The sequence below is a fragment of the Rhopalosiphum padi genome, chromosome 2 (genome assembly GCF_020882245.1).
Source record: "Rhopalosiphum padi isolate XX-2018 chromosome 2, ASM2088224v1, whole genome shotgun sequence".
NCBI lineage: Eukaryota > Metazoa > Arthropoda > Insecta > Hemiptera > Aphididae > Rhopalosiphum > Rhopalosiphum padi.
The window spans coordinates 265100-292820 of NC_083598.1; the positions used below are offsets into that span (position 1 = coordinate 265100).

The 27721-nt window shown below is 26.6% G+C and overlaps 1 protein-coding gene across 2 annotated transcripts; it reads left to right on the plus strand.

The window, feature by feature from the left end:
• The first annotated feature begins 3130 nt into the window (after nucleotides 1-3130).
• On the plus strand, nucleotides 3131-27372 carry LOC132922620 (slit homolog 2 protein). Of its 2 annotated transcripts, none has more exons than XM_060986224.1 (9): nucleotides 3131-3399; nucleotides 21073-21356; nucleotides 21434-21669; nucleotides 21738-21837; nucleotides 21899-22069; nucleotides 22144-22262; nucleotides 22477-22614; nucleotides 23893-24132; nucleotides 24198-27372. In XM_060986224.1, the coding sequence occupies exons 2-9, from the start codon at nucleotides 21080-21082 to the stop codon at nucleotides 26985-26987; spliced, it is 4071 nt and encodes a 1356-aa protein (XP_060842207.1). In that variant the 5' UTR covers nucleotides 3131-3399; nucleotides 21073-21079; the 3' UTR covers nucleotides 26988-27372. The 2 variants fall into 2 exon arrangements, with proteins under 2 accessions (XP_060842207.1, XP_060842206.1); XM_060986223.1 differs by having other exon boundaries at nucleotides 3131-3376.
• Nucleotides 27373-27721: the final 349 nt, after the last annotated feature.

Below are 27721 nucleotides of genomic sequence, written 5' to 3' on the forward strand. Positions count from 1 at the left end.
AGACATCAGTATTATTATAAATATAATATTAATTAATATAATAATACATTTTTTACCTACTTTAAATAATAATTAAATAAAAATAAATTCATTAATTAATAAATTAATATAAAATATTTTCATGGGAGATATTTCCATTAAAGATATTTTTAACAGGAGATATTTTGACCTGGAACCGGTATGTATAGAAAAATGTTATTAAATTTAAAGTTATATAAGTTCAAAATTAATATAATATAGTTAAAATATTGATTATTTTTTTTCTGACATGAAGCATGTCTACTCTTTAAAAGTTTTTGCCGTCATTAATACCCTTATCCGCCTATCTCTGTTTTAGACTACCTCTCTCCAGTCCTCAACTCCTAAAGTTTTTAAATATTCTCCAACCACGCCATTCCATATTTTCCTAGGTTTTCTTCGAGGTTAGGTTTGCCTAATAATTTCTATTTCAATTCTATCTAACTGTCTCGTTGGCTCGTATTCTCATTATGCGCCTTAAGTCTTAACCATTATATCCATTGGCCCTCAATAAAGCTTGTTAATGCAGTACCAGGGTCATGGTGCTAGTTTAAACATGTCGTAGCTCTCTGTTATATCTCCTCCACCAATATTCTCCGTTGTTTCATCGACGATAGATTTACATATTTTGTTCCATACCTAGCTATTCTCGAAATTCCTCAAGTTTCCCTCTATTTGTTTGGTCATTATCCAAGCTTCGCAATCATACGTAAGAGTCAATATTATATAGATACATACATTCTTATTTTTGTTTTTCTAGATAACGTTTTTGATGTTAAGAACTGTAGATCACAAGTCATAAATTAGGACGGTTAGGTTAGGTAGATCAGAATGTGTAAAGACTGTGTATGCCCAGATACAAACATTTTCTATTGTGGAGCCAGGTTAATGTTACCTTTGAGGCTTTGAAGCACTATAATTAGTATTATTTTACTATTTTAATAGTACTTACCAAGTGGTGCATTTAATGTATAATACTTATTATTTCAAAAGTTACTAACGATTTTATAAATATTTTTTTTTTTAGATAATTGTTAAAATAAAGATAAAGTTAGATAAAGAAAAAATATGTTTTTTTATTTTTGTCACTGTTGGTTGGAACGACATCTTACATTTTTAATTTCATACTCTGAAACAGAATTCTGAAAAAAGTATTGTGATTTGGAAATAGGAACTAAAAATGCATGTCTTCATTAAAAATTTAAAAACTTAAAAATTTATATAAATTTAGTTTAATAACAAATATGATTATTCTTAAAAACTGTTGTCTTATTACGCCAAAAATCAATATATTTATTTGGCTGTTTAGAATAGGCATATATAGCGAAAAAAGTTATGGTGGTAATATGTTTATCATGTGCTGAAAAAAATAATAAAAATGTGGTAAAAAAAAATTGTTAAAGAAAAGGAAATTCTTCATTTTCCTAAATGGAAAATTGATTTTTCTTTGGAAAATACGTAGGTACAGATTAGAAACGTAGTGATAATGATTGGTGCGAATTAAAGTACAGTTATAATAGTAAAAAAAAAACTTTAACATTTTGATATTGGGGTGACAGTGTAAACCACCTCTGCACAAATTTAACATACAGTCATAACAATGACCCACTCGACACCTAATTACCCAATTCGAGTAGACTGTTTGGGTATACTTGAACTGCCTCTGAAAACACCCGGAGGCAATTCGAGTGAAAAAAGGTTACCTACCTAAATTTGGGAGGCAATTCAAGTGTCGCCTTTTTTTAATCATACCTCCATGTAAATTATATACATATCATTATAAGTTATAATAATTGTTTAGTCGATAGATACTTGCTCTTATTATTTCTTTATAGGTTTTTAGGCACTTGAGTATTTCTATTGTACTCATATAATCTAAATTTGTATGTGTATAATTTTGAAATTTTCACATTAGTTAGTTTGACTTATCCTTGCCTCGTTTATAAGAATTTATAAATAATTAATTTATTCTATATTAATGAGGGAGTCCCACTTATTTAGATAATTATTATTTATTTTTACTAGTTGCCATTTACGCGGTATACAATAAATTATATAGTTTTTGTTTTAGTTTATATTGAAAAATTGATAATCTAATATTACGAAATTAATGTATTAATTATTTTATTATATCAACGAAGTTAGATATAAATTTAAATTCATATTCATATACAAACATTTTATCGTAAATCTAAGTACCTACTTTTGTTTACTTACTTTAAATAATATTTATTTATCAATTTGATGCAATTCAATTAATTCAATTTTTTTTTTCATTAATTTGAAATAATTCTTATTTAATGAATTATAAATTAATAGTTTTAATGAAATTCATAATTAATTGAAACAAACTCGAATATCAAGATATCAATGTAATATTTAGATTTTAAGAAATGTTTTTTTCTGAGTGCTGTATATATTAATATATTATAAATTAGTATACTTGAATACTACAATACTTTGAACTAAATTATGATTTATGGACATCAGTAATTTATATTACAAAATAACAAAACCCCACTATTTATTACTTATTCTATAATTTTGTACCTTGCACTGTCACAAGAAATTATATAAACTTTAAAATTGATACTAGCAGGTTAGGTTAGGTTGGTATAGGTCTAAATAAATAATAATAGATACATAGCAGCTATAGATTTTAAATCTTATATAATATTAATATGTATGAGATTGAAAATTAAATTAAAACATTTTAATTTGATTTAATTGTGGAAGATCATTTATATTATCAAATACCATGTATTATCTTATTATGATTTAAAGTAGATAAAACCATGTATAATAATTATAGAAAGACGTAGTTTAAATTATAATCAAATCTGCATATACCTATAGTTTTGACCTCTTGGAAGTTACTTAATATTTTGTCTACACTGAATATCCGAATATCGGAGTAAAATAAAATAAAAATTAAAGCGTAACAACCATTGGAATGACCCTATTCCTAGTAAGAAAAATGGCGAGTCGCAGACCTTGAACACATGCGCACATGAACTCGGAACGCGCGCGCGCTAGGGAATTCGATTGTAGAGTAGAGGAAACTGGTTCTGGTTTGTGACCAACAAAACTCCGCTGGCATAGTACACGAGCTACTAGCTAGTAGTTGCCAGTTGGTTTTCTCGGGTCTTCGCGCTAGTTTATGTCTGTTTGTTTACCGTATAATACCACCGTCACCTGTCTTTAAGTTACCGTTAACTGTTGTGCCTTGTGTTTGTTGTTTTTCTTACCCACTAGTGAGGACTTGCTTATTCGACATGTACCGGAAACGACAAAATACAAAAAAGTGACGTGGTTTTTTTTCTTATAGTTTTTGTTCGCCTAGAAAATATAACCAAAGGTACATTTTATTGCTGAGATACTGTAAATATTGTTTTTTTTATTTGTTATGGCTTATGATTTAATAGAAAATTAATAATTTATTCAAAAAATTAATAAAAAAAGATAAAATATTAAATTATATTCTAGTTTTTTCTTAAAAACTAATATAGTTTTTTTATGTCAAATCATTAACTACTATTAAAGTCTCTGTTATAGTAATATAAAAGGGAACTTGCTTTGAACTGAATAATGTAAATTTTAATTTTTAATAAGATATATTGCTACTTGTTACAATTTACTCATAAAAAGATTAAATCATGTATTGTACATATTAAATGTAATCATTAAAATTATTACAACGGAAAGGTTATATTCATAATTTCAACCGCTTATATTATTTCTTAGCTTACTTTAGTTTTATTGAATCTATATAACGGTTTTTGATTTTTATGAGATAAATTTTAGATAGTTAATAGGTAACTATAATATAATAGGTATATTATTCTATAATAGGTACCTATTATAGAATAAGGTAGCAATTTGAATGCTTTTGCTTGCTTGTATATTTAAATATATATATTTAAATCCAGTGACGTAAATTGAAATAATAGTTTTTTTTTAGTGGGGAGGTTATATTTTAGTAAATATTTTGTCTTAAGATATAATTTTATATACACCTCAAATAATTTACTAATAATAAATCTATTCGAGTTAACATTGTATTGTACCATAGTCCATAATATTGAGTACCTATAGACACTATAGCAATCCGTGAAATGTTGTAAATTGAAAACTAGTGAAAATATATCAGTGTACCTACTTATAGTATCCATATCGTAATATTTATAATTTAAAGTGTAGGTACTTATACAGTATAAATATTTGTAAGGGCTAATTAAACATTAGTTAATAGTAACAGCATAAAATACACACAGACAAATAAATGTGATTAAACTATTAAAGACATTTCACAACATAGAAATTTAGATGTAAGTATTTATTTATAATGTATTTGCGTATCCAATGATCTAATGAAGTAATAACAATCTTGAAAACTGATAAATTTCTTTTATTAAATCTTTTTAAGACTGATATTCTTATATTTTTTGATTTTATCTCTAAAATGTAAGTGTAGTAATTTTTAATTTTTACTTTTTAATATAACATTTTAGGTTTTAGAGAGATCAAAAAAAAAAATGTGAAAATTTAATCTCAAGTAGATATGACAAAAAATTGAAATCTATTTTTAGAATTTTATCACTCTACTAAATCAATAAATTAGTACACTGGAAGAAAAATAGCACATCTAATCTATATCTTTATTCTGCATAATATTTTTGCATTTTTATTATTTATCTATTTTTTACTTCTAAATTTCTTTCCTTGCTTAACCTAACCTAACCTAATGCAATAATAGCAGAATAATGAATACATTGAGACATGCTGTTGTATTAAATTGCCTGAATGTATATTGTACATAGTATTACTTTTAACGAAATTATATTTACATACTAGCTATTAACTTATTTAATTTAAATACTTTATGCAACCAAATTGTTTATCATTTTGAAGTTACAATAATTTATTGTACCTAATTTATTTATACAAAATTCTTATTTTTATTAAAAATTAAATTTATGTAATATAATGAACTAATAGAAAAAAAACCTTGGTAATTATAATCATCAAAAAATGTATATAAAATATTATTAAAAATACGTGTTATTCACTTATTAAGATCTTCGTGGATTAACGATTTTAAATGACAAATCATGACTCAGCGTCCCAGAATAATCAAAAAACCTCACTTGTAATTAATTTTTAATATTAAATCCTATTTAAAACTATTCTCTATTTTTTTCAATATTTAAAAAATCAAAGTGAAACGATTCAAATAGTTTAAAAAAACCTACACAATCAAACCTCATTATGATACTTCATATTATGCTGTACCGCATTATTCGAAAGAAAGTAAATTTTAGTAGACAGAACAAAATAAAAGATTACTGAGCAGTAAAATTTGTTCTTGGGAAACCGTAAATTTTACAAGGAGATAATTAGTACGAACGGTGTTTAGGCCGTTCCACTAGCCACTACGAGTTTGATTCCGTATTCCGTATCGAATGAAATGTTTTAGTCCACAGCAAACTATATTCATCCAATTTCATTATCTAACTAAATAATATTTTCAATAAAAAATTCAATCGTCTATTTTTTTTTCTTGAAAATTACTGTGAGGAATGGATTACTTGTAGTCGAGCCATATAATGGTATTCATCTTTAAAAATCTAAGGGAGTACATTATATTTTATGTAAATTAAGTTATTAAAAAATCATTTCCTTAAAATTAAAAAATAATGTATTATTTTATGTTAATATATAGGTACATTACATTTATTTATTTTTTTAATTTATTTATCATTTTATATCAATGTTTTTGTCAAAAAAATATAACTAATCTAGTTGATTCAATAACCACGTGGCATGCATCACTACTTTCAGTAGGTACATAGATTAGGGTCATTCAAGCTTCAAGTTTGCTTCTTTTATATTGTTAAAAATTTTTATAGACATAGCATTATTTTGTAATTGTGTCATATTGTTCTAACTTCAATTAAAACACTTATAATTTATAGTATAAATGTATAATGGTATCAAACAGAACCATAATTATATTTTAACCTATTTGTTTAGAAAAGTAAGAATATAAATGTCTTGTTTTCTTTCTACTAGGTTCAAACTTTTCCATATTAATATTTAATAGATTGATTGACTATGAGATCCAACAATTGTATTTGAAAAATAAAAACTGAAATGTTATAAAGTATTTATAATGCTTTTAAATTATCACAAAACATTATTAGTTTTTTTTGGGGGAGACTATAGCAATTGTAGGGGGGCTAAGCCCCACTGACCCTCTCTAATTGCGTCTATGACCATTTCTTTTCCCCAAATGGACGTAAATAGACTATTATAGAAGTTTATACAGTTAGAATATAATTTATCGTAGATTTTTAGAGCAATAATTTCAAACATTTATATTTAATTACAGTCCTTGGGGTATCATTTGGAGAATGGTCCAACTTACATACCATGATCTCAATATTGTAGTGCATACCATAAACACATTTTTGAATCAATTTCATTTAATAATTTCTTATATTTCATCACCTTTTTGGCATTATAATGTTATGAAACGTGTGACAGAAACTGAAATTCAATTCATAATTTTCATAATAGTTATGTCTATATTTTTATCTTAAGTTATTTTTATACAAATATATATTCGTTGATAATAATCTATAAAAGTTTTTATACTTGGCAATAAAATATATTAACGACTATCTAACCCATTATTCATTGTCTGGTATTTGATTTTGAAGAATTTTATCGCTTAGTGTTCACATACAATATTTAAAAGACGATTAATAAATACTTTGTTGTATTAATTTATTGTATTCGTTCAATATAACGTGTTTACTGCTCTAATTAGACAGAAATATAGAAATATTCAAAGGAAGCTGTAAATAATTAAATAGTGCTACAAAACAGAAACACTGTTCATTGGTTACCAACAATTATAGTGTTAGTAATTTATAAATTTATAATCAATAATGATTTTTTCTTTGTTTGTTCACTATGGATGTATTTCATCACATTATTATGTGGATGTTAATAATTGTATAGATTTTTCTATTTATAATTTTTTTGTTATTTATCTTAAAATGTATTATTAGCTTAATTATATATATATATATAAATATATATAGGTTAATAAAATATTTTTTTGTTACATAAAACCTAATGGTTAAAAAAATGTGAAAGTGCAATACTATTTTTGGTTCCAATAGAAATGTTGCAATCGAAATAAAAATACCTAAGACTCAACTATCAATATATTTTTAACATTAAATGCTATATATAAAAATTAATTTGATTTATTTTTATAGACTAGACTTGTAAATTTTACCTATATTATGTGTCTGATATTTCTATATTTCTACAATCTACTTTAAAATAAAAAGGTATTTTTCATTATCTGCGACATAAATGAACAATATACATTTTTAAAAATAAAATAAAATGTATGTTAAAAATGTACTCCAATATAAAAAAAATATATATATTTCTGTTTGATTATGTATTACATTAAGTAGGTATTAAAAAAACTTTAAACAAACTTACAATATCTCCTAATAATTTATTTTATTTACATTTTGAAACCATTATACCTAATCTAGATTTTTTAATTCCTTATAATCCTTATACATATTAACATATTTAAATTATCCAAATAAATTTTGAATACTGTTATATAATTAGGCGAAACAAAGAACAATAATTATCTAAGCCACAGACTATACCTAGTTTGTATAATGTGAATAATGTGTCTTATTTACCAATATATTGTAATAATTCATTATTTTATTAATCAATGTTAGTAATAACATTTCCATAGTATTTATCATTGTCGCATTGAAATAATACTAATAAACTTTTTTATCTACTTAAAACAGATTTAATTTTTATTAATTTACTTTCATATATATTTAAACGAATGATTCTTAATATTCATTTAATTTATTATTTAGCAATGATTATCATCAATGAAAACAATCAAATGATGTAGTGTAGAATTTACAGTACAGTATTAGTAGTATGCAATAGTACTTAGCATAACTTTATGTAATAAAATATTCGAAATAAATGTTAAAGTCATTTTTCTTAAGAGTACCCACATGTGTTATCTCTGTCTTAATAACGTACATCATAAATTTTCATTCAGTAGAGTACATTTTGTGATGTTAGCTTTAATATTAGAGTAAATTTACCTATTATCAAATTTAAAGGTAAGAATATTATCTAGACAATGACATATGATTTTATTGATATTATCATTTTAAAGTGAGTTAGGTAAACTACCTAACTCACTTTAAATAAATAAACGAGTCGTTATAGCATCTATTCGAAATAAAGATTTCCTTAAGAATTCATAAGAAACAAAAATCCAATGCTGGTGAAAATAATAATAAACTATTAATTATTAAATGTATGTAACCAGAATAAAAAAAAAAAACAACAAATTTTTAAATTCCTTACTTAGGTATATTATTATATTATACATGACATGTAATTTTTAACGATTTTTTTATTATTATTAGTTATTTATATAAATTTTAACATAATTGTTGATAATATAGTAGTAAAAAAACTAATTATTTTGACTTGTTAATATACCTATTATATTTTTTAACGTTTGTAAAATTTAATTTTTATATTTTAATAATTTACATTATAATATACACTTACTGCTTAGGTATATAGTTTATATTTACTTTTTGTAATAGTACAAAGTGTCCGCATTTTGAAAATCTAAAATGAACATTTTTATCCGATCGTACAAAGTGTCCGCGTTAAGCGGTTTAAACAATAGACCATACAAAATGACCGTTTTCCCTATAAATTCACTAAATTGACTCGGGAAATTATACAATTATGTGTATAGCACTATAATAACATATGTGACAATGTGACATAATCACTTAAATATAACTGTACCGTTCATGTCAAAAACAGATTGAAAAGTCTATCATGTTTTAACTCTTGGATGTGTTATATACTATAATCGTATCGATAATGCCAATATTGTTACTGTATCGTAAAATAAATATTATAAATAATATAATAATGTGTCGTTATAAATATATATAGGTATTTGACAGAAATTATTTGTGAACGGTTTTTTCAAAAATATAAGCCTTGCTACGTTACGAGTATGGTAGTTTAAAGTTTTGCTGTTCGACATACGTTATTATTATGTGTATATAATGATAATTACATTATCTTTTCAAAATGTAATAGTATTAAATTTTTAACAGGATATTAGAAAAAGGAGGACACCACAAACACTATTATTGCGGTTTTTAAGGGGCCTGCTGTATATTTATCTATCTACCATTAATCATTATTATAGTTCTGTGTAATATACGTACGTACATATAGTCCATGGGGCATGGGTATATATCACGTTGATATTGCTTATTTCGTATACTGGCCTGCGTAATTTGATGTTCGTAAAATACAGTAAATGCTAGGATTGAAGCTGATATACATAATAGATACATAAATTGTTGATAACAAATTGGTTTTAAAACTATACATCAATCAAGTAATCGCATATAGTTATTATGTTATTAGTGTAAATATGTAAGAGTATTTAAGTGTTATAGATAATTATTAAACTGTACAAATTGTGCCATTGTGGGTACTACTTTACTAGGTATGTATATTATATAAATATCAAATATAGAGATAGCAATCTATATCATTTAATTTAGAAATACTTACATAATAATATATGTTTACCATTTAAATGAATCAAAAAAATAATTTGTGATTAACGTTGATAGCTACTTACAAAATGTTTGCTTATTATATTTATGCAACTATTCTAGAAAAATGACTAAATATTTATAAATTAATTTTGTATTGATATTATAGAATATAATTATACATATTATATATTTCAGTATTCGTTAAACTTAATAGTGAATTATTTTAAACGAATAAATTTAAGTACCTCCCTATAAGTTTATCTGTTGTTGTAAGTTATTCACGATTTGGATCTTATATGTATAATAAAAATATATTTTGTATAGGTAATCGTATTTTACACCACGTAGACACCACTAACCTAACGTAGAGGTTGGCTGAGTATAGTCTCCCAAAAATGTGTGTAATTGCTTATATTGTTTTTAATAATAATAATAACGTTTTTAAAATAATAATAATTATGTGTAATATAATAATAAAAATTTAAATGATAAAGATTTTAAAAAGTCAAATCTGCAAATTTGCTTATTTATATATTTGTTTGTCTGCTTCCGTAAAAATTTGTCTTTTTCTAATGTTTCTTTACATGGTCTTTTAGCTTTGCTTCTTAATTTTACATATGTATCAGATTGTATTCCCAGAAGAGTGTCCACAAGAATAAAAATATTTGGATGTCCCTGAATGAAAAAAAAACATCTAATTTTGAGTGAATTTTACTGTGTAGGTAGTTATGACATTTTCTCTATACGAACTCAATTTATTAAGATATTAAGATAATAATCTGGACTCAATTCAAACACATAAAAGTAGCATGATGGACTCAAGTCAATATCAAATACCAACAATACCGTACATTAAACACCTTTTCATAAAATAAAAGGGTCTGAAGCACATGTCCGGCCAATGAATCATAATTTGTACACCTGCCAAATACCAGAATATAATTGAGACTGGTAAACTTATAAAGAAAACATTAAAAGCTTCCTAAAATTAAATGATAATTTTTTCTAATACGAATACGTCTACATGAATATTTACATAGTTGGTACAGTTTTTGTAAGTAGATTTTCATGACTTACATAATTTAAATAATACAAATACATATTACACTTTTTAGCGTATAGTTAATAGTTAAAATATGTTTATATATATATCTATACATAGCACATTAGTATACAATATAATATTATATTAATACGTTATGTATTATATTTAATATTTATATAATAAACTATATATTATACTACATATTATATACACGTTATATGTACCCGTATATTATAACAGTGTTTAATTTATAATCAAAATACATTGAAGTCATTAGGAGACAATAGTAATGGTGTTATAGTGTATTAGTGTGTTACAATAGCATACCACGCTGTGTGGCTTATGAGTTTTTGTTTTTTAAATATATACACTGCCATGTCACTGCGGGAGTCCATTGTTTGCTTAGGAGCTCGACACCTTTAGGCTATAGGCTACTTCGTGATCTATCCACAATTGTTTTAGATTGGAAGGTGCTGTAAAGAACGAATGGTTTAGCATATTATATGGTATAAAAATGATATATATAGTTACATAGTAATAAGTATTAAAAATAGCTTATATATTTTTTTTAATCAAATTTTAAAACATAACTGTGCAAACAATCTGCACATTAAGTTTTTATATTCGTTTTGATAATTTAAATATGACATAGTAAAATAAATGTATGATATAATGCAATGTATAGGTATAACCTGTGTATATGCGACGAATATTTAAAAAATACAATTGTAAGATTTTGTTAAGTCTAAATGTTATGTTTTATTTTAATATATTCTTAACTCAAAATTAAATACCTATGAAATAGCATCATAATTTGTTGGTAATTTATTAAAATAAAGGTTAAAATATATATTTAAAAATTAACGAGAAAACAGATACACTCAATTTTAATTGTATGAACTATTTCAATCGGTTATGCATCATAAATGTTCAATTAGTGACTACTCCTCTATCATTGTACAATATAATAATATGTATTTCTATTAACTTGTTACACACAGACAGTGCTTGACTTGAGGGGGACGCAGAGGAACTGCGTGCCTTAACTAATTTTTTTAATACAATAGCGTACCCTTTCTCCCCAGAGTGATATATCCCCATGGTTATGTGAGTTATAGTAAAATGCTAGGAACACTATTTTTTTTTTAAGTAGCTTTATAGAGAACCTACCTCTACTACTTTTTTTCCAAGTCAAGCGCTACACACAAAGTTGGGAAAAATATTATCTAGATAATTATTCAAATAAGTATGTATTCGAATAATTTTCAAACATAAAGCTAATACAAAACACAAATATATTCGAATTCTTTATTTTCTAGTGTCTTCTTTAGACAGTTTTATATTTATTTTATTTATAGTATTTTTCCATTTATTTTAAATAAAAGAAGATTTTACAATCGTGAAACTTAAATTTAGCTGTTATGTATTTCGTAATAAATAATAAATATAACTATAAAAGAATTGTCAGAGCTGTGATTAAAGAGGGTAAGTTTCTCGCGCATTAAAAAATTAATAAATATATGTTTGAAAATATTGTAAACAAATAATTATACGTATACAGATATATGTATATCTGTATATTTATACTTATGTTTGTTATTTTTTTTAAATACCGTTATATTATTTATTTATAGCGTGCCTACCTATAAATGGATACCTATGTTTTACCTTGAGTTGTATTCGTGGAAATGAATTGACCACAATAATTTAAAAATAAATTGTCTTCCGAAATACATTTAGGGCATTACTGAAATAATTGATGTTTACAAAAATAAACAAAAATTAATCAACCGATTATCTAAAAATGAAATAATAATCTTTTAAAATTTTTAGATAGACCAAAGATGCAAATTATGCAATATAATATTTAAAATAAAGTTTAAATTACTTATTTGAAATTGTAACACACTTTTACAATAAGGTTGTTGAATATTTATAGATACTTGCATAAAAAATAAAATCCTGAATAATCTAAACGTATGTATGTATACTAATTTATAATTGTATTATATTATAAATGGTTTTTAATAAGTATTAAAAGATATGAAAAAATATATTTTAGGTATAAATATACTATTTGGATAAAAATTCTGTAGAGAGTATTATTTTTTATATATTGTATTGGCTGTGAAAATAATACATATGTACTTGATAAATTATGTTCTTTTTTCTTTACAAACATTTTTACCGTAACAACAATGATCACAGCGCTTATGATTATGAAATACCTATATACAAAATAGAATTGTACTGTTACATTAGAAGTGAAGAATCGTATAAGTCTATAACTCTTCTGCACCTGAAATAACACCTGCCACTTGGCTAGGTATAAATTATTGAAGGCATTGATATTTAAATTATATAGAGGTACTTCTTTAACCACATGATTTCGTTGTATAAGTACACATTATAACAATAACAATTTCTTATGGATTCAACAATTTTAAATGTTTTCAAAATGTCTAAAGAACATAATATGCTTAACCTTATGGTATATAATTCATTTTTAAAATACGGAATTATTAAAGATGAAAGTAATATTTGAATATTCTATATTTTTCAAGCGCATATTCATATATTATGTTATTACTTGAACATTATAACTTCAAGTCTTCTCATAAATATAAAATCTACATAATATAATTTATACATGTATATAATACAAAATAGGTATATTATGTTAAAACTTCAATCAATTTTTTGATAATTTAAGTATACCTACTTACAAAATTACATGTACAACAAATTACTTTTACGGAATTCATCTTTATGTATGTATTATGTATATATACAATTTTTAACTATAACATAGGTATATTTATTAAATTTGTTATAATTTAAAATTGAAAAGTGTTAAGAACTTAATAAATAAGAATAATAGGTATAGTTTATTAATAATAATAATCATAATCCAGCAAAAAACTACTTGATTCTAATTAAAAATATATTTTTTTTATAGAAACTTTATCGGAATACTTTTTATCTTTAAAATTAATTACAGTTTTATGTAGTAGTCAGTAGATATAGCTAAAATAGCTGTTGAAATGTATTTAAGTCGCTATTATTTAACATATAATTTATCGTTATGGTTGTTTCGTTTAAATTATTTTTGATACTTACAATTTAAATATTTCATTGTGAAAATTAGATAAATAAATGACACTGCCACACAGGAAAATTAATCGAATGAATAAAATTACAAAAATTATTTTATAGAGAAAGTTTGTAAAATAATTTATTTTAAATAATGTAAATCAACGCATATTTTAGAAAAGAAAAAATAATGTAAAATACCTAGAAGTTTTTAAACAAAATACTTCTTTTTTTTAAATTATCAAATTTTAATATATTTTTTCAACTTTTCTGTATAAAGAACCCTCCTAATAACGATAACTTAAATAAATATTTTATAGACTATACTAAAACCGTACAGAGGAAGTAGTGTGTTCAGACACCCGGAACCAGCTATATATAATGTATACCTATTAAGGTGATCGTTTTTAAAATAATAAACCAGATAACGTGTTATTATTATGTTTTTTTTCGGATTCTCAGCGCGTTGAGGATATTTTTTTCATAAAATCTAAGCAAAACAACAATTTGTTAAAATCGAACTGTATAGGTTGTAATCGCCGTACTCGTCTGAGATATTGTCATTATAAGAATTCAGTTAATAAAAAATAGACAACAGTTTTATTATTTTTTTTAGCGCGCTATTATTTTGAAAATGATTTTCTTTTTTCATCATCACTATTAGTTAGCTGGTGTACCTATTACTATTTGTTCTCACGAAGATAATGACAGAGTTGTTATACTTCGCAATGGGTTTGTGCTGATTTTTCGTTAGTTATATTTTTGAATATGTGTTTTTATATATATGTACTACACGTATAAAATATACAATTATGTATAATATCGTATATAGCTATATGTATTGTTTGTATGGATGTATGTATATGCATATAGTGTGTTTAACGCGTAAATAGATACTTCATGTATAGTGACGTTTGTATACACGAGAACGCTTTCTCCGTCTGAGGAAGTTTTTGATACACCGTAATGAATAATCATAATAATATATTAAATATATCAACTAAAATGTATTCACTTCATCGGTAGTGACGCGTTCAACGTCTATACGCGTCACTACCGATGAGGTGAAATTGAATAACTCACGGGTATCTAAGTCTATACAACATAATTGTATATAACTGTGTTAACGAATTCAATATGGTTAGTGAATGTTATTTTGAGTATTTGTTTTCTATATTTTTAATTATTTTAACGATTGAGAAAAAATTATATCAGTAGGTATATTATGTATTATATAATAATATATACATATACAAGGTATTAAGGTAATAATCAATAGTTAGATTATGATTTATGGTGTTATCATATTGTCATTATAAATAGTATCAATAAAACATTATATATATATAATACCTATTTAAGACCATATAATAGGTATATTATATTTTTATTAATTTTTAATAATATTTAAGCGTTAAATGTCTAATTATTTATTAATTTAGTATTTTCAGCATTATATTTATACACAGGACTACATAAAATTATTCATTGGCTTAAAATTCTAAAAAAATATTAAGCTTTGTAAAATTGTTATACAAGTGTAAATAATTATTATGGAAAAGAATCTTTAAAAATACATGTAGAACAAAATACTATCGATTGCAGTGGATAAAAAAAATAATTAATTTTAATACATACAGCATTCAATAATATTATTGATCGTTTAAATTAAAATGAAGATGATTGCATTATTTAAATAAAAATCATGAATGTATTAATAATATTACGTATAATAATATTATACGTAATTGGTAGACATGTTATGGGTAAATACGAAAGTTAGATAATGCATATACATTATCCGATAAGGTTAACACTACCCTTAATAGCTAATACCTATTAATTAAAAAAAAAAAAATTTAATAAAATTGTATTACTTAAATTATCAGGGTAACAAATTTGTACATTATCTACGTCTGACTGGGTAAAGTACTTTGATAAAAATAACGATTGTAGGCGCGGGCGTGGGTGTCACCGTTTTCGGCCAAAATGTACCCTTCTATCTTTTCGGCCACAATCACTAGCTAAAACTTACCGTTTACTTTTCGGCCAGCTCAGTTTTCTTTAAAATTTACTATTTTAACAACTTTACTGAACTTCATATGATTGTATCCAAAAATGTCATTTTTTTTATAAAAACTATTATCTACAATCTAAACATATAATAGATAATTTAGATGTTTTAACTAGGTACAAAAAAAATCTTCTAAAATAACTAATGCACATTAATCAACAATACTTGTATGTAATATCTTTTTCCGGTGGTCAAAATTTAAAAAAATGTCAATGCAATGTGTGTAATTGAATCATTTTAAATCTGTTGCATTGGTCATGTTGTATTTACATTATCAGTTTTTGATTATTTTAGTAATATACTAATATGAATACTTGAATACTTTACCGGTTATTCACAGAACACAGTACATTACATAAGGTGAATAATGTATATATTACACTGCTCAGTGTTCATATGAATATAAGCGGCACTTGGTAGAAACTCATGTATGTGCAAACGTTTATGGTGATTCATAAATCTGTAGGGGATGTTTCCCCACACCACCTAATATTTAACTGCTTCTATTACAAAAGTAATAAAAAAATCTTAATGTAACACTGTATTCTATATTTAAATTAGTATAATATTTTTGACTGTTGTCTGTGACCTGTGGGTGCAAAATGATACTTTTGCCTCCTAGAAAAGTTGTCGTGGGTGCAACTACACCCTCATACACCCCCTCCAAAGGTGCCGCCACTGCGAATAAGTTTTACAATTTTGCATTATCTTGATAATACGTACCCGATTTTGAACTTTACCCGTAACAGATATTCATTTATTTCTGAGTAATAAATAATAATCAATTATCTTATAATTCTTAGATTCTTTTAAAATTTTAAACCAAATTTATTATTTATATAATAATATTTGTGACTTAATGATTAACTAGAATTTTATTAATAACTAATAAGTAGTATAAGTAATCACATAACATAACTCACCAGTATTATTTAGATATACAAATTATAAGACATATAACACAATGCATATTATATATATAATACGACTCATATGAGTGTATGAAGGATATATATTATATAATATATAGCATACTCACTATATATTATATTATATTATACTCACTCGTATAAATAAACATGAATAAAGTAAAATAATCCAATAGATAGTTATATTTATCACCCGTAATATAAATCAATATAAATTTTGCACAAGAAAAAAAAAACCTTGAATAAATAAAAAAATATTTATATCCTTGAGTCTTGACCCATATTCAGAGACTGATATCGTTCATATACAAAACGTTTATTCCTAAATTATAATACATTTTATACTTTTATAGTTCCTATCTCTTATGTTAGGTATCTAACAGTATAATATGCAATTTGAATTTAACTTCCGAATTACTTAATTCATCTTGGAATATAATAGTTTATATACATTTGACAAACCAATCATTAATTTATAATTCTTATGTTTATAAATAATGTCTTTGATGTTGTATGTGAAAAAATATATATATTTCAATTATTTTTACTATTTTTAATATTGTATTTAGAAAAGTCATATAAATGTATATAAATTATTGATTTTTTGTGAAGAATAAATAGAGTTCACTGAACAGTATAATACAAGCCTTATACAGACAGTGCCTATATACTCGTAGTAATATAATATATATATTGTTGTCCACTCCATAGCTAGGACATTGACTCAATTCTGAGAACGTTCTGTATAAATCGGTAACATTCACACTGACCATTATTGTAATTTTTTTTAAATACCTTGTGAGGTATGACAATTGATAGTTTGATACAAAAACATAAAACATGATAAAATTAATAAAAACGTTCAAATAAACAGTAATATAATAGTATAGCAAATTTTTATAGGTACATTTATTTTAAAACATTTTAGATGTTATATGATCTATCTTAATCTTTATGATTTTTAAAATAATTATATTAAACTGTTTTTATTATTATTATTTTTATAAGTTTCGAAAAATATTAATCGTGATTTTATGATGCAACTTATAAACGCTTCGATACATTTATACATAGTATATTTTTAAGATTTTAATTTTTTTACTGAATAAATAATATTTTTAATGTATTTATCACCCGTTAACTGCGTTTATTTAATATAAAATCATTGTTAATAATTTGATGGTTTAATAAAAAATATGAAGACAGCATTCTTGAAGTTAATAATATTAACGTATTAGAGTATTACGGTTACTAATAGATGATACTTTAAAGTTTATACACTTTCAATCAAACCAGATGGATAACCGATAACCGATTATGTATATGTATAAATATTACAATTATTTTTATTCGTGATTTACTGTCTCATAAAGAACATATCAATACCTTACATCTACGAAATATTATAACTCGTAATTAGTGGTCATAAATTATTTTATGGTAGGTAATCGATTGAAAAATTTAAGTTATAATTTGTAAATAAATTATACTTTACATTCAAAGGTCTTTCGCTGTACAAGAAAAAATATAATTTATTAAAGTTTTTAATTTTAGAACATTAATATATTATTGTTTTTTATACATTATCAGTCATGTCGAAGTGCAACTGGATTTAAGTGAGACTTTAGCCTGCAGTGTAGGTACATAAACTTGGATATGATACTCCGGTACTTCATACATAATTGATATAAAAATGTAAAATTTAAAGCTGATTTTGATTGTCTACATTGGTAATTGATATTAATCAGTTTTTAAAGGGTACATTTCAGTATGGACAAAATATATATTATGGTAAAATTGTAACTATATTTGAATATACTACTTTGTACGAACATATTAGTATAGCCAGTAAAGGGCATGGGCATAGGCATTATAGAATTTAAATTGCAGATAGTACGTAAAAAAAAATAACAGAAAGTGAAAATAAATGTTTTATTTTTTTAACAAACTAATTGTATTTACTATTTAACTAAATATCACTATTGTTGTATATACAACAGATTAAAATTATTAGAGATAAATAATAAATATTTTATACATATATCATTTTTAAATATTCTGACTTTTATTGAGAAGTATTTTTTTATCAATGTAATACCTATATGAAATTAATGTATTTTTAATTTTTTACTGCCTAGGTATGTCGTATGTTCATCAAAAAAGTTAATATTTTTATTTATTTCGTTTTATGTTTTTGTTTTTGTTTTAACCATACAGTTTATGGAAATGTCTCCAACATGTATTGGTCTGTAAATCTATCGTCTCGTGCTAACCGGCTTAGACGTTACATTTAATGATTCTGCATTCCGCGAATCGTCTTCAATTACCGTTAGAATATAATATATACCAACTGTTGAGAGGCGTGGTATAAGAAAACAAGTATGAAATATCTTGAAGTAGCCTTCCGATTGACGAGATACTCCGTGAAAAAACCAACTGTGAAATCGTACCACTTTAATTCCACGTGAACTTAAAATCATTTAATTCTATTTAATGCAGTTATGCACAAAATTAATATACATAGAAAAACAACGGATTCTAGTTATTTTTATTGAACTGTTTGTTATACGGATTAGTATTAGTTGTGATTAAGTATTCAGGTATTCTACAATAGGTAGCAGTGTTCGTAATCAATAACTGCGCCATGATGCATATCATGAAAAAACCAAATAGGTATATTAAATTATTAAATAACCTCTACTTAGTATTTCGCTCGAAACTGCAGTCATAATATATAATACAATTGTTACCTAAAATCAATTTTGAACCCATTCAAATTTTATCGTATTTTGAGTGCGGGAAGATGTAAAAATCTTTTCAGTTTAAGAAAAAAGTTAAACCTGCCATGAACATAATTTATTAATTTAACCTAACCTTACCTTAATTCCTTTGATAACTTGTTAATATACGAAAAATCTAATAATATAATTTAATTAACAGTTCATCATTAACTCATAACATTTGAATTACTTATCTATATTGGGGTTTTATAAGTACCCATGGTTGTATATATTTTAAGCTAAACTATTGTCTTTTTTTTTTTATGAATGCCTATATTTATAAATTTATAATATAGTTTTATTAAATCTTACCGATGACATGCTGGCACTAAATAATGACGTGATAACTGAACTTTTGAAAAATTAAATTTTTTATAGGTTTAGGGTCTAATTCAACATTAAATATTATTAAGTTTTATTTATTACCTTGTTATAAAATCTAATAAACAATTACCTGTGATGTAATAGTTGTTATAGTGTCTGTGAACTAGAATGATATAGGTAACGATGAACAAACATCTGAATCCTAATTAATGCAGTTCAAGAATAAGTATTTTATCTACCTAAAATTATAATCTTACCTAATCAGTAAGGAACGAATATTGAATATTGATGCATTTATCATATTTTTTAATAACATCTAAATTAATGCGGAGTAAGATAGAAATTTGTTTCATCGCTCAAAGAATTCAAATTTTCAATTTAATTTGCATATTTTTGTATATTTGTCCAATTTTTACTTGTTTGATCATATTTCTATATTCATCATGCTTTTAGTATATATTTGAGTTTTTTCATATTATATTAACTAGGGTTAATAGAATAAAGTTAGTTGTCCTGGCAAGACTAATATTAATAGATCAAAATGTCCCGCGGCTGTAGTCTTATGTAATATTCGCGCCAATCAGGAATAGCCGGTTTTCGCTCGTATCGGTAGATACTTTGTTTATAATATATACCGGATACCCAATACCCATGTATATTATTTTCAGATAAACGAAAAATTCAACAGCAGTTTGCAAAAATCTTTTTTAATTTTAATAATAATTAATTTAATTTAATTTTTTAAATTATTAATAAATAAAAAATGTTGTTGATGCATATTTTTAATAAATTCTAAACATATTTTTATACTTTATAGTGCATATCTTTAATTTTTTTAGAGCATAAACATCCGCTCCCTACTTATCAATATTACGGTGTATGCTGACAATTTTCATTACTCATTATTTATAGCGCAGTTATCAATTATTAATAACTCAAATCGCCTGTTGATTGCTTGTGTTGAAAGGAATAACGTCATTAATTTTACAAATTGATTAATTTTGTATTAATTTAATAATAAAATAATAAATATTAAATCATAATATTTAAATAAAAATAAATATCATCAATAAGTTTATTTTAAAATCATTTAGTTATGTAATGTCTAATTTCTATATATTGATATAATACATAGATTAATAATGCGTACCAGATGGAAGGAGGTGCTATTAGTAACAGCGTTGATGTTCTTCGACTTTTGTTTATCAACCATTACATCATGTGAAGATTTAAAATCAGAGTTCCGGTACCCTTGTGTTTGTGAGGAACTGAGACAAATTGGTGGTCTAGCGTTAAATTGTGATGGTGTGGTCTACCCAAGCGATCATGTAAATTTACCAAAAGATGCACCAATCTTGGTGTTCACCCAAAGAAATGCTGGTCATCATTCTGTGCCCACACAACTCTTTCCGACTACAGGTAAATACACCAAAAATTTTAATTCAACAAAATTAAAAAAAAATATTAAAATGTTAATAATTTTTTATCATTTATAGTTAAACTAGATTTGTCACAAAATTCTATTAGAAGATTGTCCGAAAAATCATTTAATATCATACAGAATACAGTTGAAGATTTAAGATTGGCCGGTAACTTATTAGGTGACACCTTAAATCCAATATTTTCTTCTACGGAATTTCATGGATTATCGAAGCTAATACGTTTGGATCTCAGTGAAAATAGGATATCGTCTTTAGAAGAAGGCATATTAAAGGGTTGTATACATTTAGAGGTAACGTATAAAAGATAATTCACCAAATTAGAAATATTTAATTTATTTCAGTATAATTAATTTAATAGGAACTGAAGTTGGATGGTAATCGTTTAGCATTTATACCTAGCATTTCATTGAATGGCCCCGAAGCACTACGAAGTTTATCCCTAAAAAATAACCGAATTGGTATTTATTGATATAAAGAAACAATCTTTCATCACTAACAGTTAATATTGTCTATTTTCAGATAGTATACAACAGGGTTCTTTTCTATCACAAAAATCTTTAATAAAAATAGACTTATCATCCAACAGAGTAAACAACATTGAAATAGGAGCATTTGAAGGTTTATCAGTGTTGAAACAGCTTTTGTTATCAGAGAATCGTTTGTCAAAATTTAACAGTGATATTTTTTATGGTAATATTCTAGAAAACTATTTTGTATATGTAGCAAATAATTTAATTATATATTTTAATTTTTATAATTTTAAGGTGCGGAGAAGCTGGAAAAGTTAGATATTTCGAACAATTTTATTGTTGAATTTCCTTCGATTGCTTTAAAAAAATTTGATAATTTAAAAATTTTAAATTTATCATCAAATTTAATACAAGTAAATATTATAATATACAATATTATTAAATATGTTTTGTTTTAAATTTAGAATAATTAATAAATATATATTTTATTTCAATAACCTCTATTAACTATAAAAAAATACGAATTTTTTTAATTATTTAATTATTAATTTTATATTAATATATAATTAATAATTATTATTATTAATAATTTATTTTATATAATTTAATTTATACTTGTTATTTTAGAAATTAGAGAATTCGCAATTAACATCATTAGAAGTTTTAGACATTAGTAGAAACAACATTGGGAACATTTCACCAGGAACTTTTACGAATTTAAAAAAATTAAAAATCTTAAACTTGGCTGTAAACATGTTAAGAACTGTAAGTTAAAATATTTCAATTGTTTAGATTATCTACTTATTTAATTTATATGGGTCTGGTTCAAAATCCCAACATATAAAATACCGACATACCAAATCCCAACAGTTCAAAATACCGACAGTTTAAAATTTCGACCATTTCTTTGATTTCGGCGACGAATCCGACCATGTACATAATTATCTTCGAACCATTAGACAACTTCTTCAGTTCCTAAAGAAAATGTCACTTTAAATTCATCAAATGCTGTAGGTATATTGTCAGATGGATAAAATCAAGGGCAAGTATTTGCCTTATTTTCAAACTAAACTCTTTGTTTGTACCATATAAATCCACTAAGCCAGATGACTGAATTTTTCTCCAAGTACTTTGTGATAAATGAAAAAAAGCATGCCTTGTTTTTTACATTAGAAAATTCCACTTTTGATGCCTTTATTACGGTCTGATCAAAATCTCTTATTATTCAATGTGTATTTAGTTTTCAAAACTAAATGCAAAACTCGAAAATTGTCTCCCTCTACAGGTGCATGTATGGTATAAAGTTGTCTAAATATTGTTGGGACTATCCAAAAAGTACCATCTATAATTAGCTTGCAACAACCGATTATAGTTATTTTTCGTACAAAATAGGAGAAGTTTTTCATTCACAACGATTGAATCTTTAACTAAAAATAACTCTCCGCTAACTGTAGTTCTCAGTGAATTGGGAATTGTTAGATCTTCTAATGATTAAGGTTGAGATGGCATATTTTATATTTTAATATGAATTTATTAATTTTTAATAACTTACCATACCGTTGATTTTCTTTTTTCGCAGTACCAGTAATATAATATGTCCTCTTGATTTTTATCTTTTGTCATATCATTTAATACATATTTAAATATTTCCTTTTTAAGATGTGGTTGTTTAAAAAATTTCACTCGTTCTCAAAATATAGTTTAATAAATAAAGTAAATAATTTCAAAATGTAGGTATTATACCAATGCAGAACTGTACACTTAACACGTAAAATATGTCTATTCATTTGAAATATTCAATTGTTCACTCGGGGTAAAAATTGAGAGTTTTACATTATTTACTAGATTAAACTTTTACAAGATAAGATAATAAAATGTTTATTTTGTCGTGATTTCAAATTGTCGAAATTTATAACTGTCGGGATTTTAATTTATCGGGATTTTGATTTGTCGGTATTTTGGTGTCAGGCTTTTGACTAGTCGGGATTATCATTGTCGCGATTTTTAACGCCTCCCGATTTATATGCATTATATATTTAACAGGTTGAAGATGATGCTTTTGAAGGTTTAATAAATCTTGAATCATTGTCTTTGGAAGATAATAACATTTTATTAATACCAGCATCTGCACTTAGTAAATTACCACACCTGAGCAAATTACGTTTGGATTACAATAGGATTGCAGCACTTTCTTCAAATATTCTTCGAGGGTTGTCAGAAATATTAATTGAACTAGGTTTGAGTAGAAATGTTATTAGAGAATTACCTTCAGATGTATTTCAAGTAAGTGTTACACAAAAAATGAATAAGTATAGTTATTATTTTTGTTAACATGTCACTTTTTTTAGGATTTTAAACTCTTAAGAGTTCTTGATTTATCTGGAAATTTATTATTGTCTGTAGAACCATCAACGTTCTCTGGTTTAGAAGACACTCTGGAACATTTAAATCTTCAAGGTAACAGAATTGCTTCGCTTTCATCGGAGCCAATCAATCTTCAAAAGTTGAAAACTCTTGATTTATCATACAATCAACTAAAAGAAATACCTCGACATACATTTACTGTGATGTCTTCGTTGTCAAATTTAAACTTGAGTCATAACCCTCATTTAGCATTGATACCTGTAAGCGTATTTCATCCATTGACACAACTGCAAAAACTCGATATCAGCTTTACTAGCATAAAAGTCTTAAGCCCTGAATTATTTTTTAAGACTTCATCACTTACTCACCTTTTTATACAGAACAACGGCATAACCGAGTTGCCGGAAACCATGTTTCAAAGTTTGACTAATCTAGTTACATTAGATTTATCAGAAAACCAAATATCAAACATACGTATTGGTTCGTTTATGGGCCTTTCTTCAATTAGATATGTAAATTTGTCTAAAAATAAGTTGTCTTCATTTAAAGGTGAATATTTTATTACGAAACGAAGCAATGGGACTCCATTAGAAGAAATTGATATGTCTAATAATCAAATTAGTTATTTGTTTCCGTCAACGTTTAAAGTCCATCCTAGTATAAAAGTTATCAAAGTTTCAAATAATAAATTCAACTTTTTTCCCTCTGAGCTTATTGCAGGTTTGGCGAATTTGCAAGAAGTAGATTTAAGCAAAAATAGTTTGAAATCGCTAGAAGAATTTGATTTTGCTGGTTTACCGCAACTAAGAAAATTAAATTTGGCCAATAACCAAATAGACACAATAAGCGAAACAACGTTTCATAATTCTACTCAATTGCAAAATATTAAATTGGCTAATAATAAATTGGAACGAATTGGCGAGAGAACTTTTCAAGGATTAAATAGATTACAATACTTAGATTTGGAAAATAATTATTTGACAGAATTACCTGATTTAATTTTTGACCGAACCCGTTTAAAAGTTCTCGAGAACATTAACTTGGCAAAGAATAGGTTTACAATAGCGCCCTTGAAAAGTTTGCAGAAACAATATTTCTTTTTGTCATCCGTAGACTTATCTTCGAATCAACTGACCGAATTGCAGACCGATGACAGCATATTAGTGAACATAAAAAAACTTGACTTGTCGTTTAACCATCTGTCTGAAGTGACTGTTAAAAACATACTCAGTGAACCCAAAACAGTACGAGAATTGAATTTGGCGGGCACCGGAATAACGTCTTTATCACCCTTGGAAACGCCATTTCTACAAAAACTAAATCTATCCTATAACCGGATAAATGTTGTGGATGAACACATGTTTGACCGATCAACACTGATCGAGGAACTTGATTTATCACACAATGAATTACAAAGTTTAACGTCTCTGAGAGCCGTTTGGCCGAAGCTGAATCAAGTGCAGCTGGTTGATGTTTCGTGGAACCCGATATCTAACATCGTCTTGGGTGACTTGGACAAGCTGGAATCGTTGCGGTCGTTGCGAATAAACGATTTGTTAGAATGTGATAAGATCGAAAAGAACGCGTTCAGAAATCTCGGCAACTTAGTTGAACTAAAAATGTACGACTTCCCAAAGCTGGGTTACTTGGATGTCACTGGTTTGTTGAATTACCTGCAGTCATTGGAGGCTCTTGAGATCGAAGTGAAAGACTCGTCCATCGGCAGTCAATTATCGGCTGCCATGAACCCCAGACTTAAGTCATTGACCATACGTGGACAACAGATCACATCCATCTCATCGGGCGCGCTAGCCGGCCTCAAGTACCGACAGGTACACATCCGAATCCAAAACACGTCACTGACCAGTTTACCACCGTCATTGCTGATCGCGTTGCCTCGGTCGTCGGTCATCCAACTCGATGTGTTTGATAATCAACTGACCACGCTTACCTCCCAATTCCTGGCCGCTCTGGACGACCGTCGGAGTTCACTGAAACTGAACGGCCTGCGCGCCAATCCCATTTACTGTGACTGCAACGTCAGGGCGCTGAGACGGTCACCGCTGGCTTTGGACCTGGTATGTTCCGCACCAGCGTTTGTGGCTGGCAGTCTGCTTATCGAGATACCGGACGACGACTTAACCTGTGATGTCAGCCGACAAACAACGACCACGACTACGACATCGACAACCACCGCGACAACGACCACCGCCGCAACCAGTCCGATCGTCGTCAAAGCACCTAAACAAAGAACTACTACCGAACCAGACATCATATGGTCGCTGCCGCCGGCCACCGCAAGTCCACCGCACCAGCAGCAGAAGTCACCAGCCACCGCAAAGTTACCTAACCCGGCCACGGCCGCAGCTATCGCTAATGATGACACGTTGATCATCGGCATTGTAGCCGGCGTTGTAGTGTTCATTGCCATACTGGTGATCATCATATGCATCGTCCGTATACGCCTGTCGACTGCTGAGTACAACTCACACATGAACGCCCTGCCACCCGTCCTTGGCGCCCCGATGCACTGCACCAATCAAGCGTGCCCATGTCCTAAAGCCAACGGCCAGAACGTCTTGTACCCTATGTCAGCGGCCGCGTCCTACAGCAACAGTTACGCCACACTGCCCGCTCACAAGCTGTCATCCGTGTCGTCGCCACTTCGGCAGTCCTACAGCGCTCTGAACGTGCCCGCACCGTACACGCAGAATCCTTATTACATACCGTACGGCGGTGGCGACGAGAAGGATTACACGATGAGCATGAGATAAAAGCGCGCGACCACAGTGGCGTTGATTGTTTTGCGGAACGCTATATTATATATATTATGATGGAATAACATCCATGACGTACACGATCGATGCACCAACACTGACTGCGAATGTCATAATACATGAATAATTTAATAATGTAAATACTACGTATTATAATACGCCATCATTGCAAAGGAGAGATGCGTTGTAAATCGCACAGCAAGATTTGGACTGTATGTACTACCTACATCGAAAATATTACGAGACTAGGTATATAAATCGGTATTAAAGTAATATAGGTAGTTATCGTTATCATTGTATACCAATTATTGTAAAAAGCAAAAATCAAATATACCATTGTTGTACAAATATAATTAAATAAACAGATTCCTCATTACATAAATGTATCTATTATTGCCATTATATATATTATTTGATATATTCATATAGGTACTGTATGTCTTTATTCATATTATACTAGAATTTTTACAGCTTGGCGCCCTAACTACCCTAATTGGGTAATTGTATAACCCAATACTCGATTACAAACTATACATAATTATATAGTGTTATTTACTTATAAATATAAGAATATAGTTTGTAGAATAGATATTTTTTTTATTGTACAATTATTTTTGTAGATATTCAAAATAATAGAACTAAGTGTAGTTTTTAAAATAGATAATAGAAACTTTTTATCAAAATGCAACTATTTAGTTTTGGTACTATTTTATGGGTTAGTAGATGCCTAA

Bases quoted from the DNA above. Each gene is read 5' to 3' on its own strand.
- LOC132922620 (XM_060986224.1), top strand. From the start codon at position 21,080: ATGCGTACCAGATGGAAGGAGGTGCTATTAGTAACAGCGTTGATGTTC. The intron at 21,838-21,898 runs GTATTTATTGAT...GTCTATTTTCAG, and splicing joins CCTAAAAAATAACCGAATTG to ATAGTATACAACAGGGTTCT. The intron at 22,615-23,892 runs GTAAGTTAAAAT...TATATTTAACAG, and splicing joins CTGTAAACATGTTAAGAACT to GTTGAAGATGATGCTTTTGA.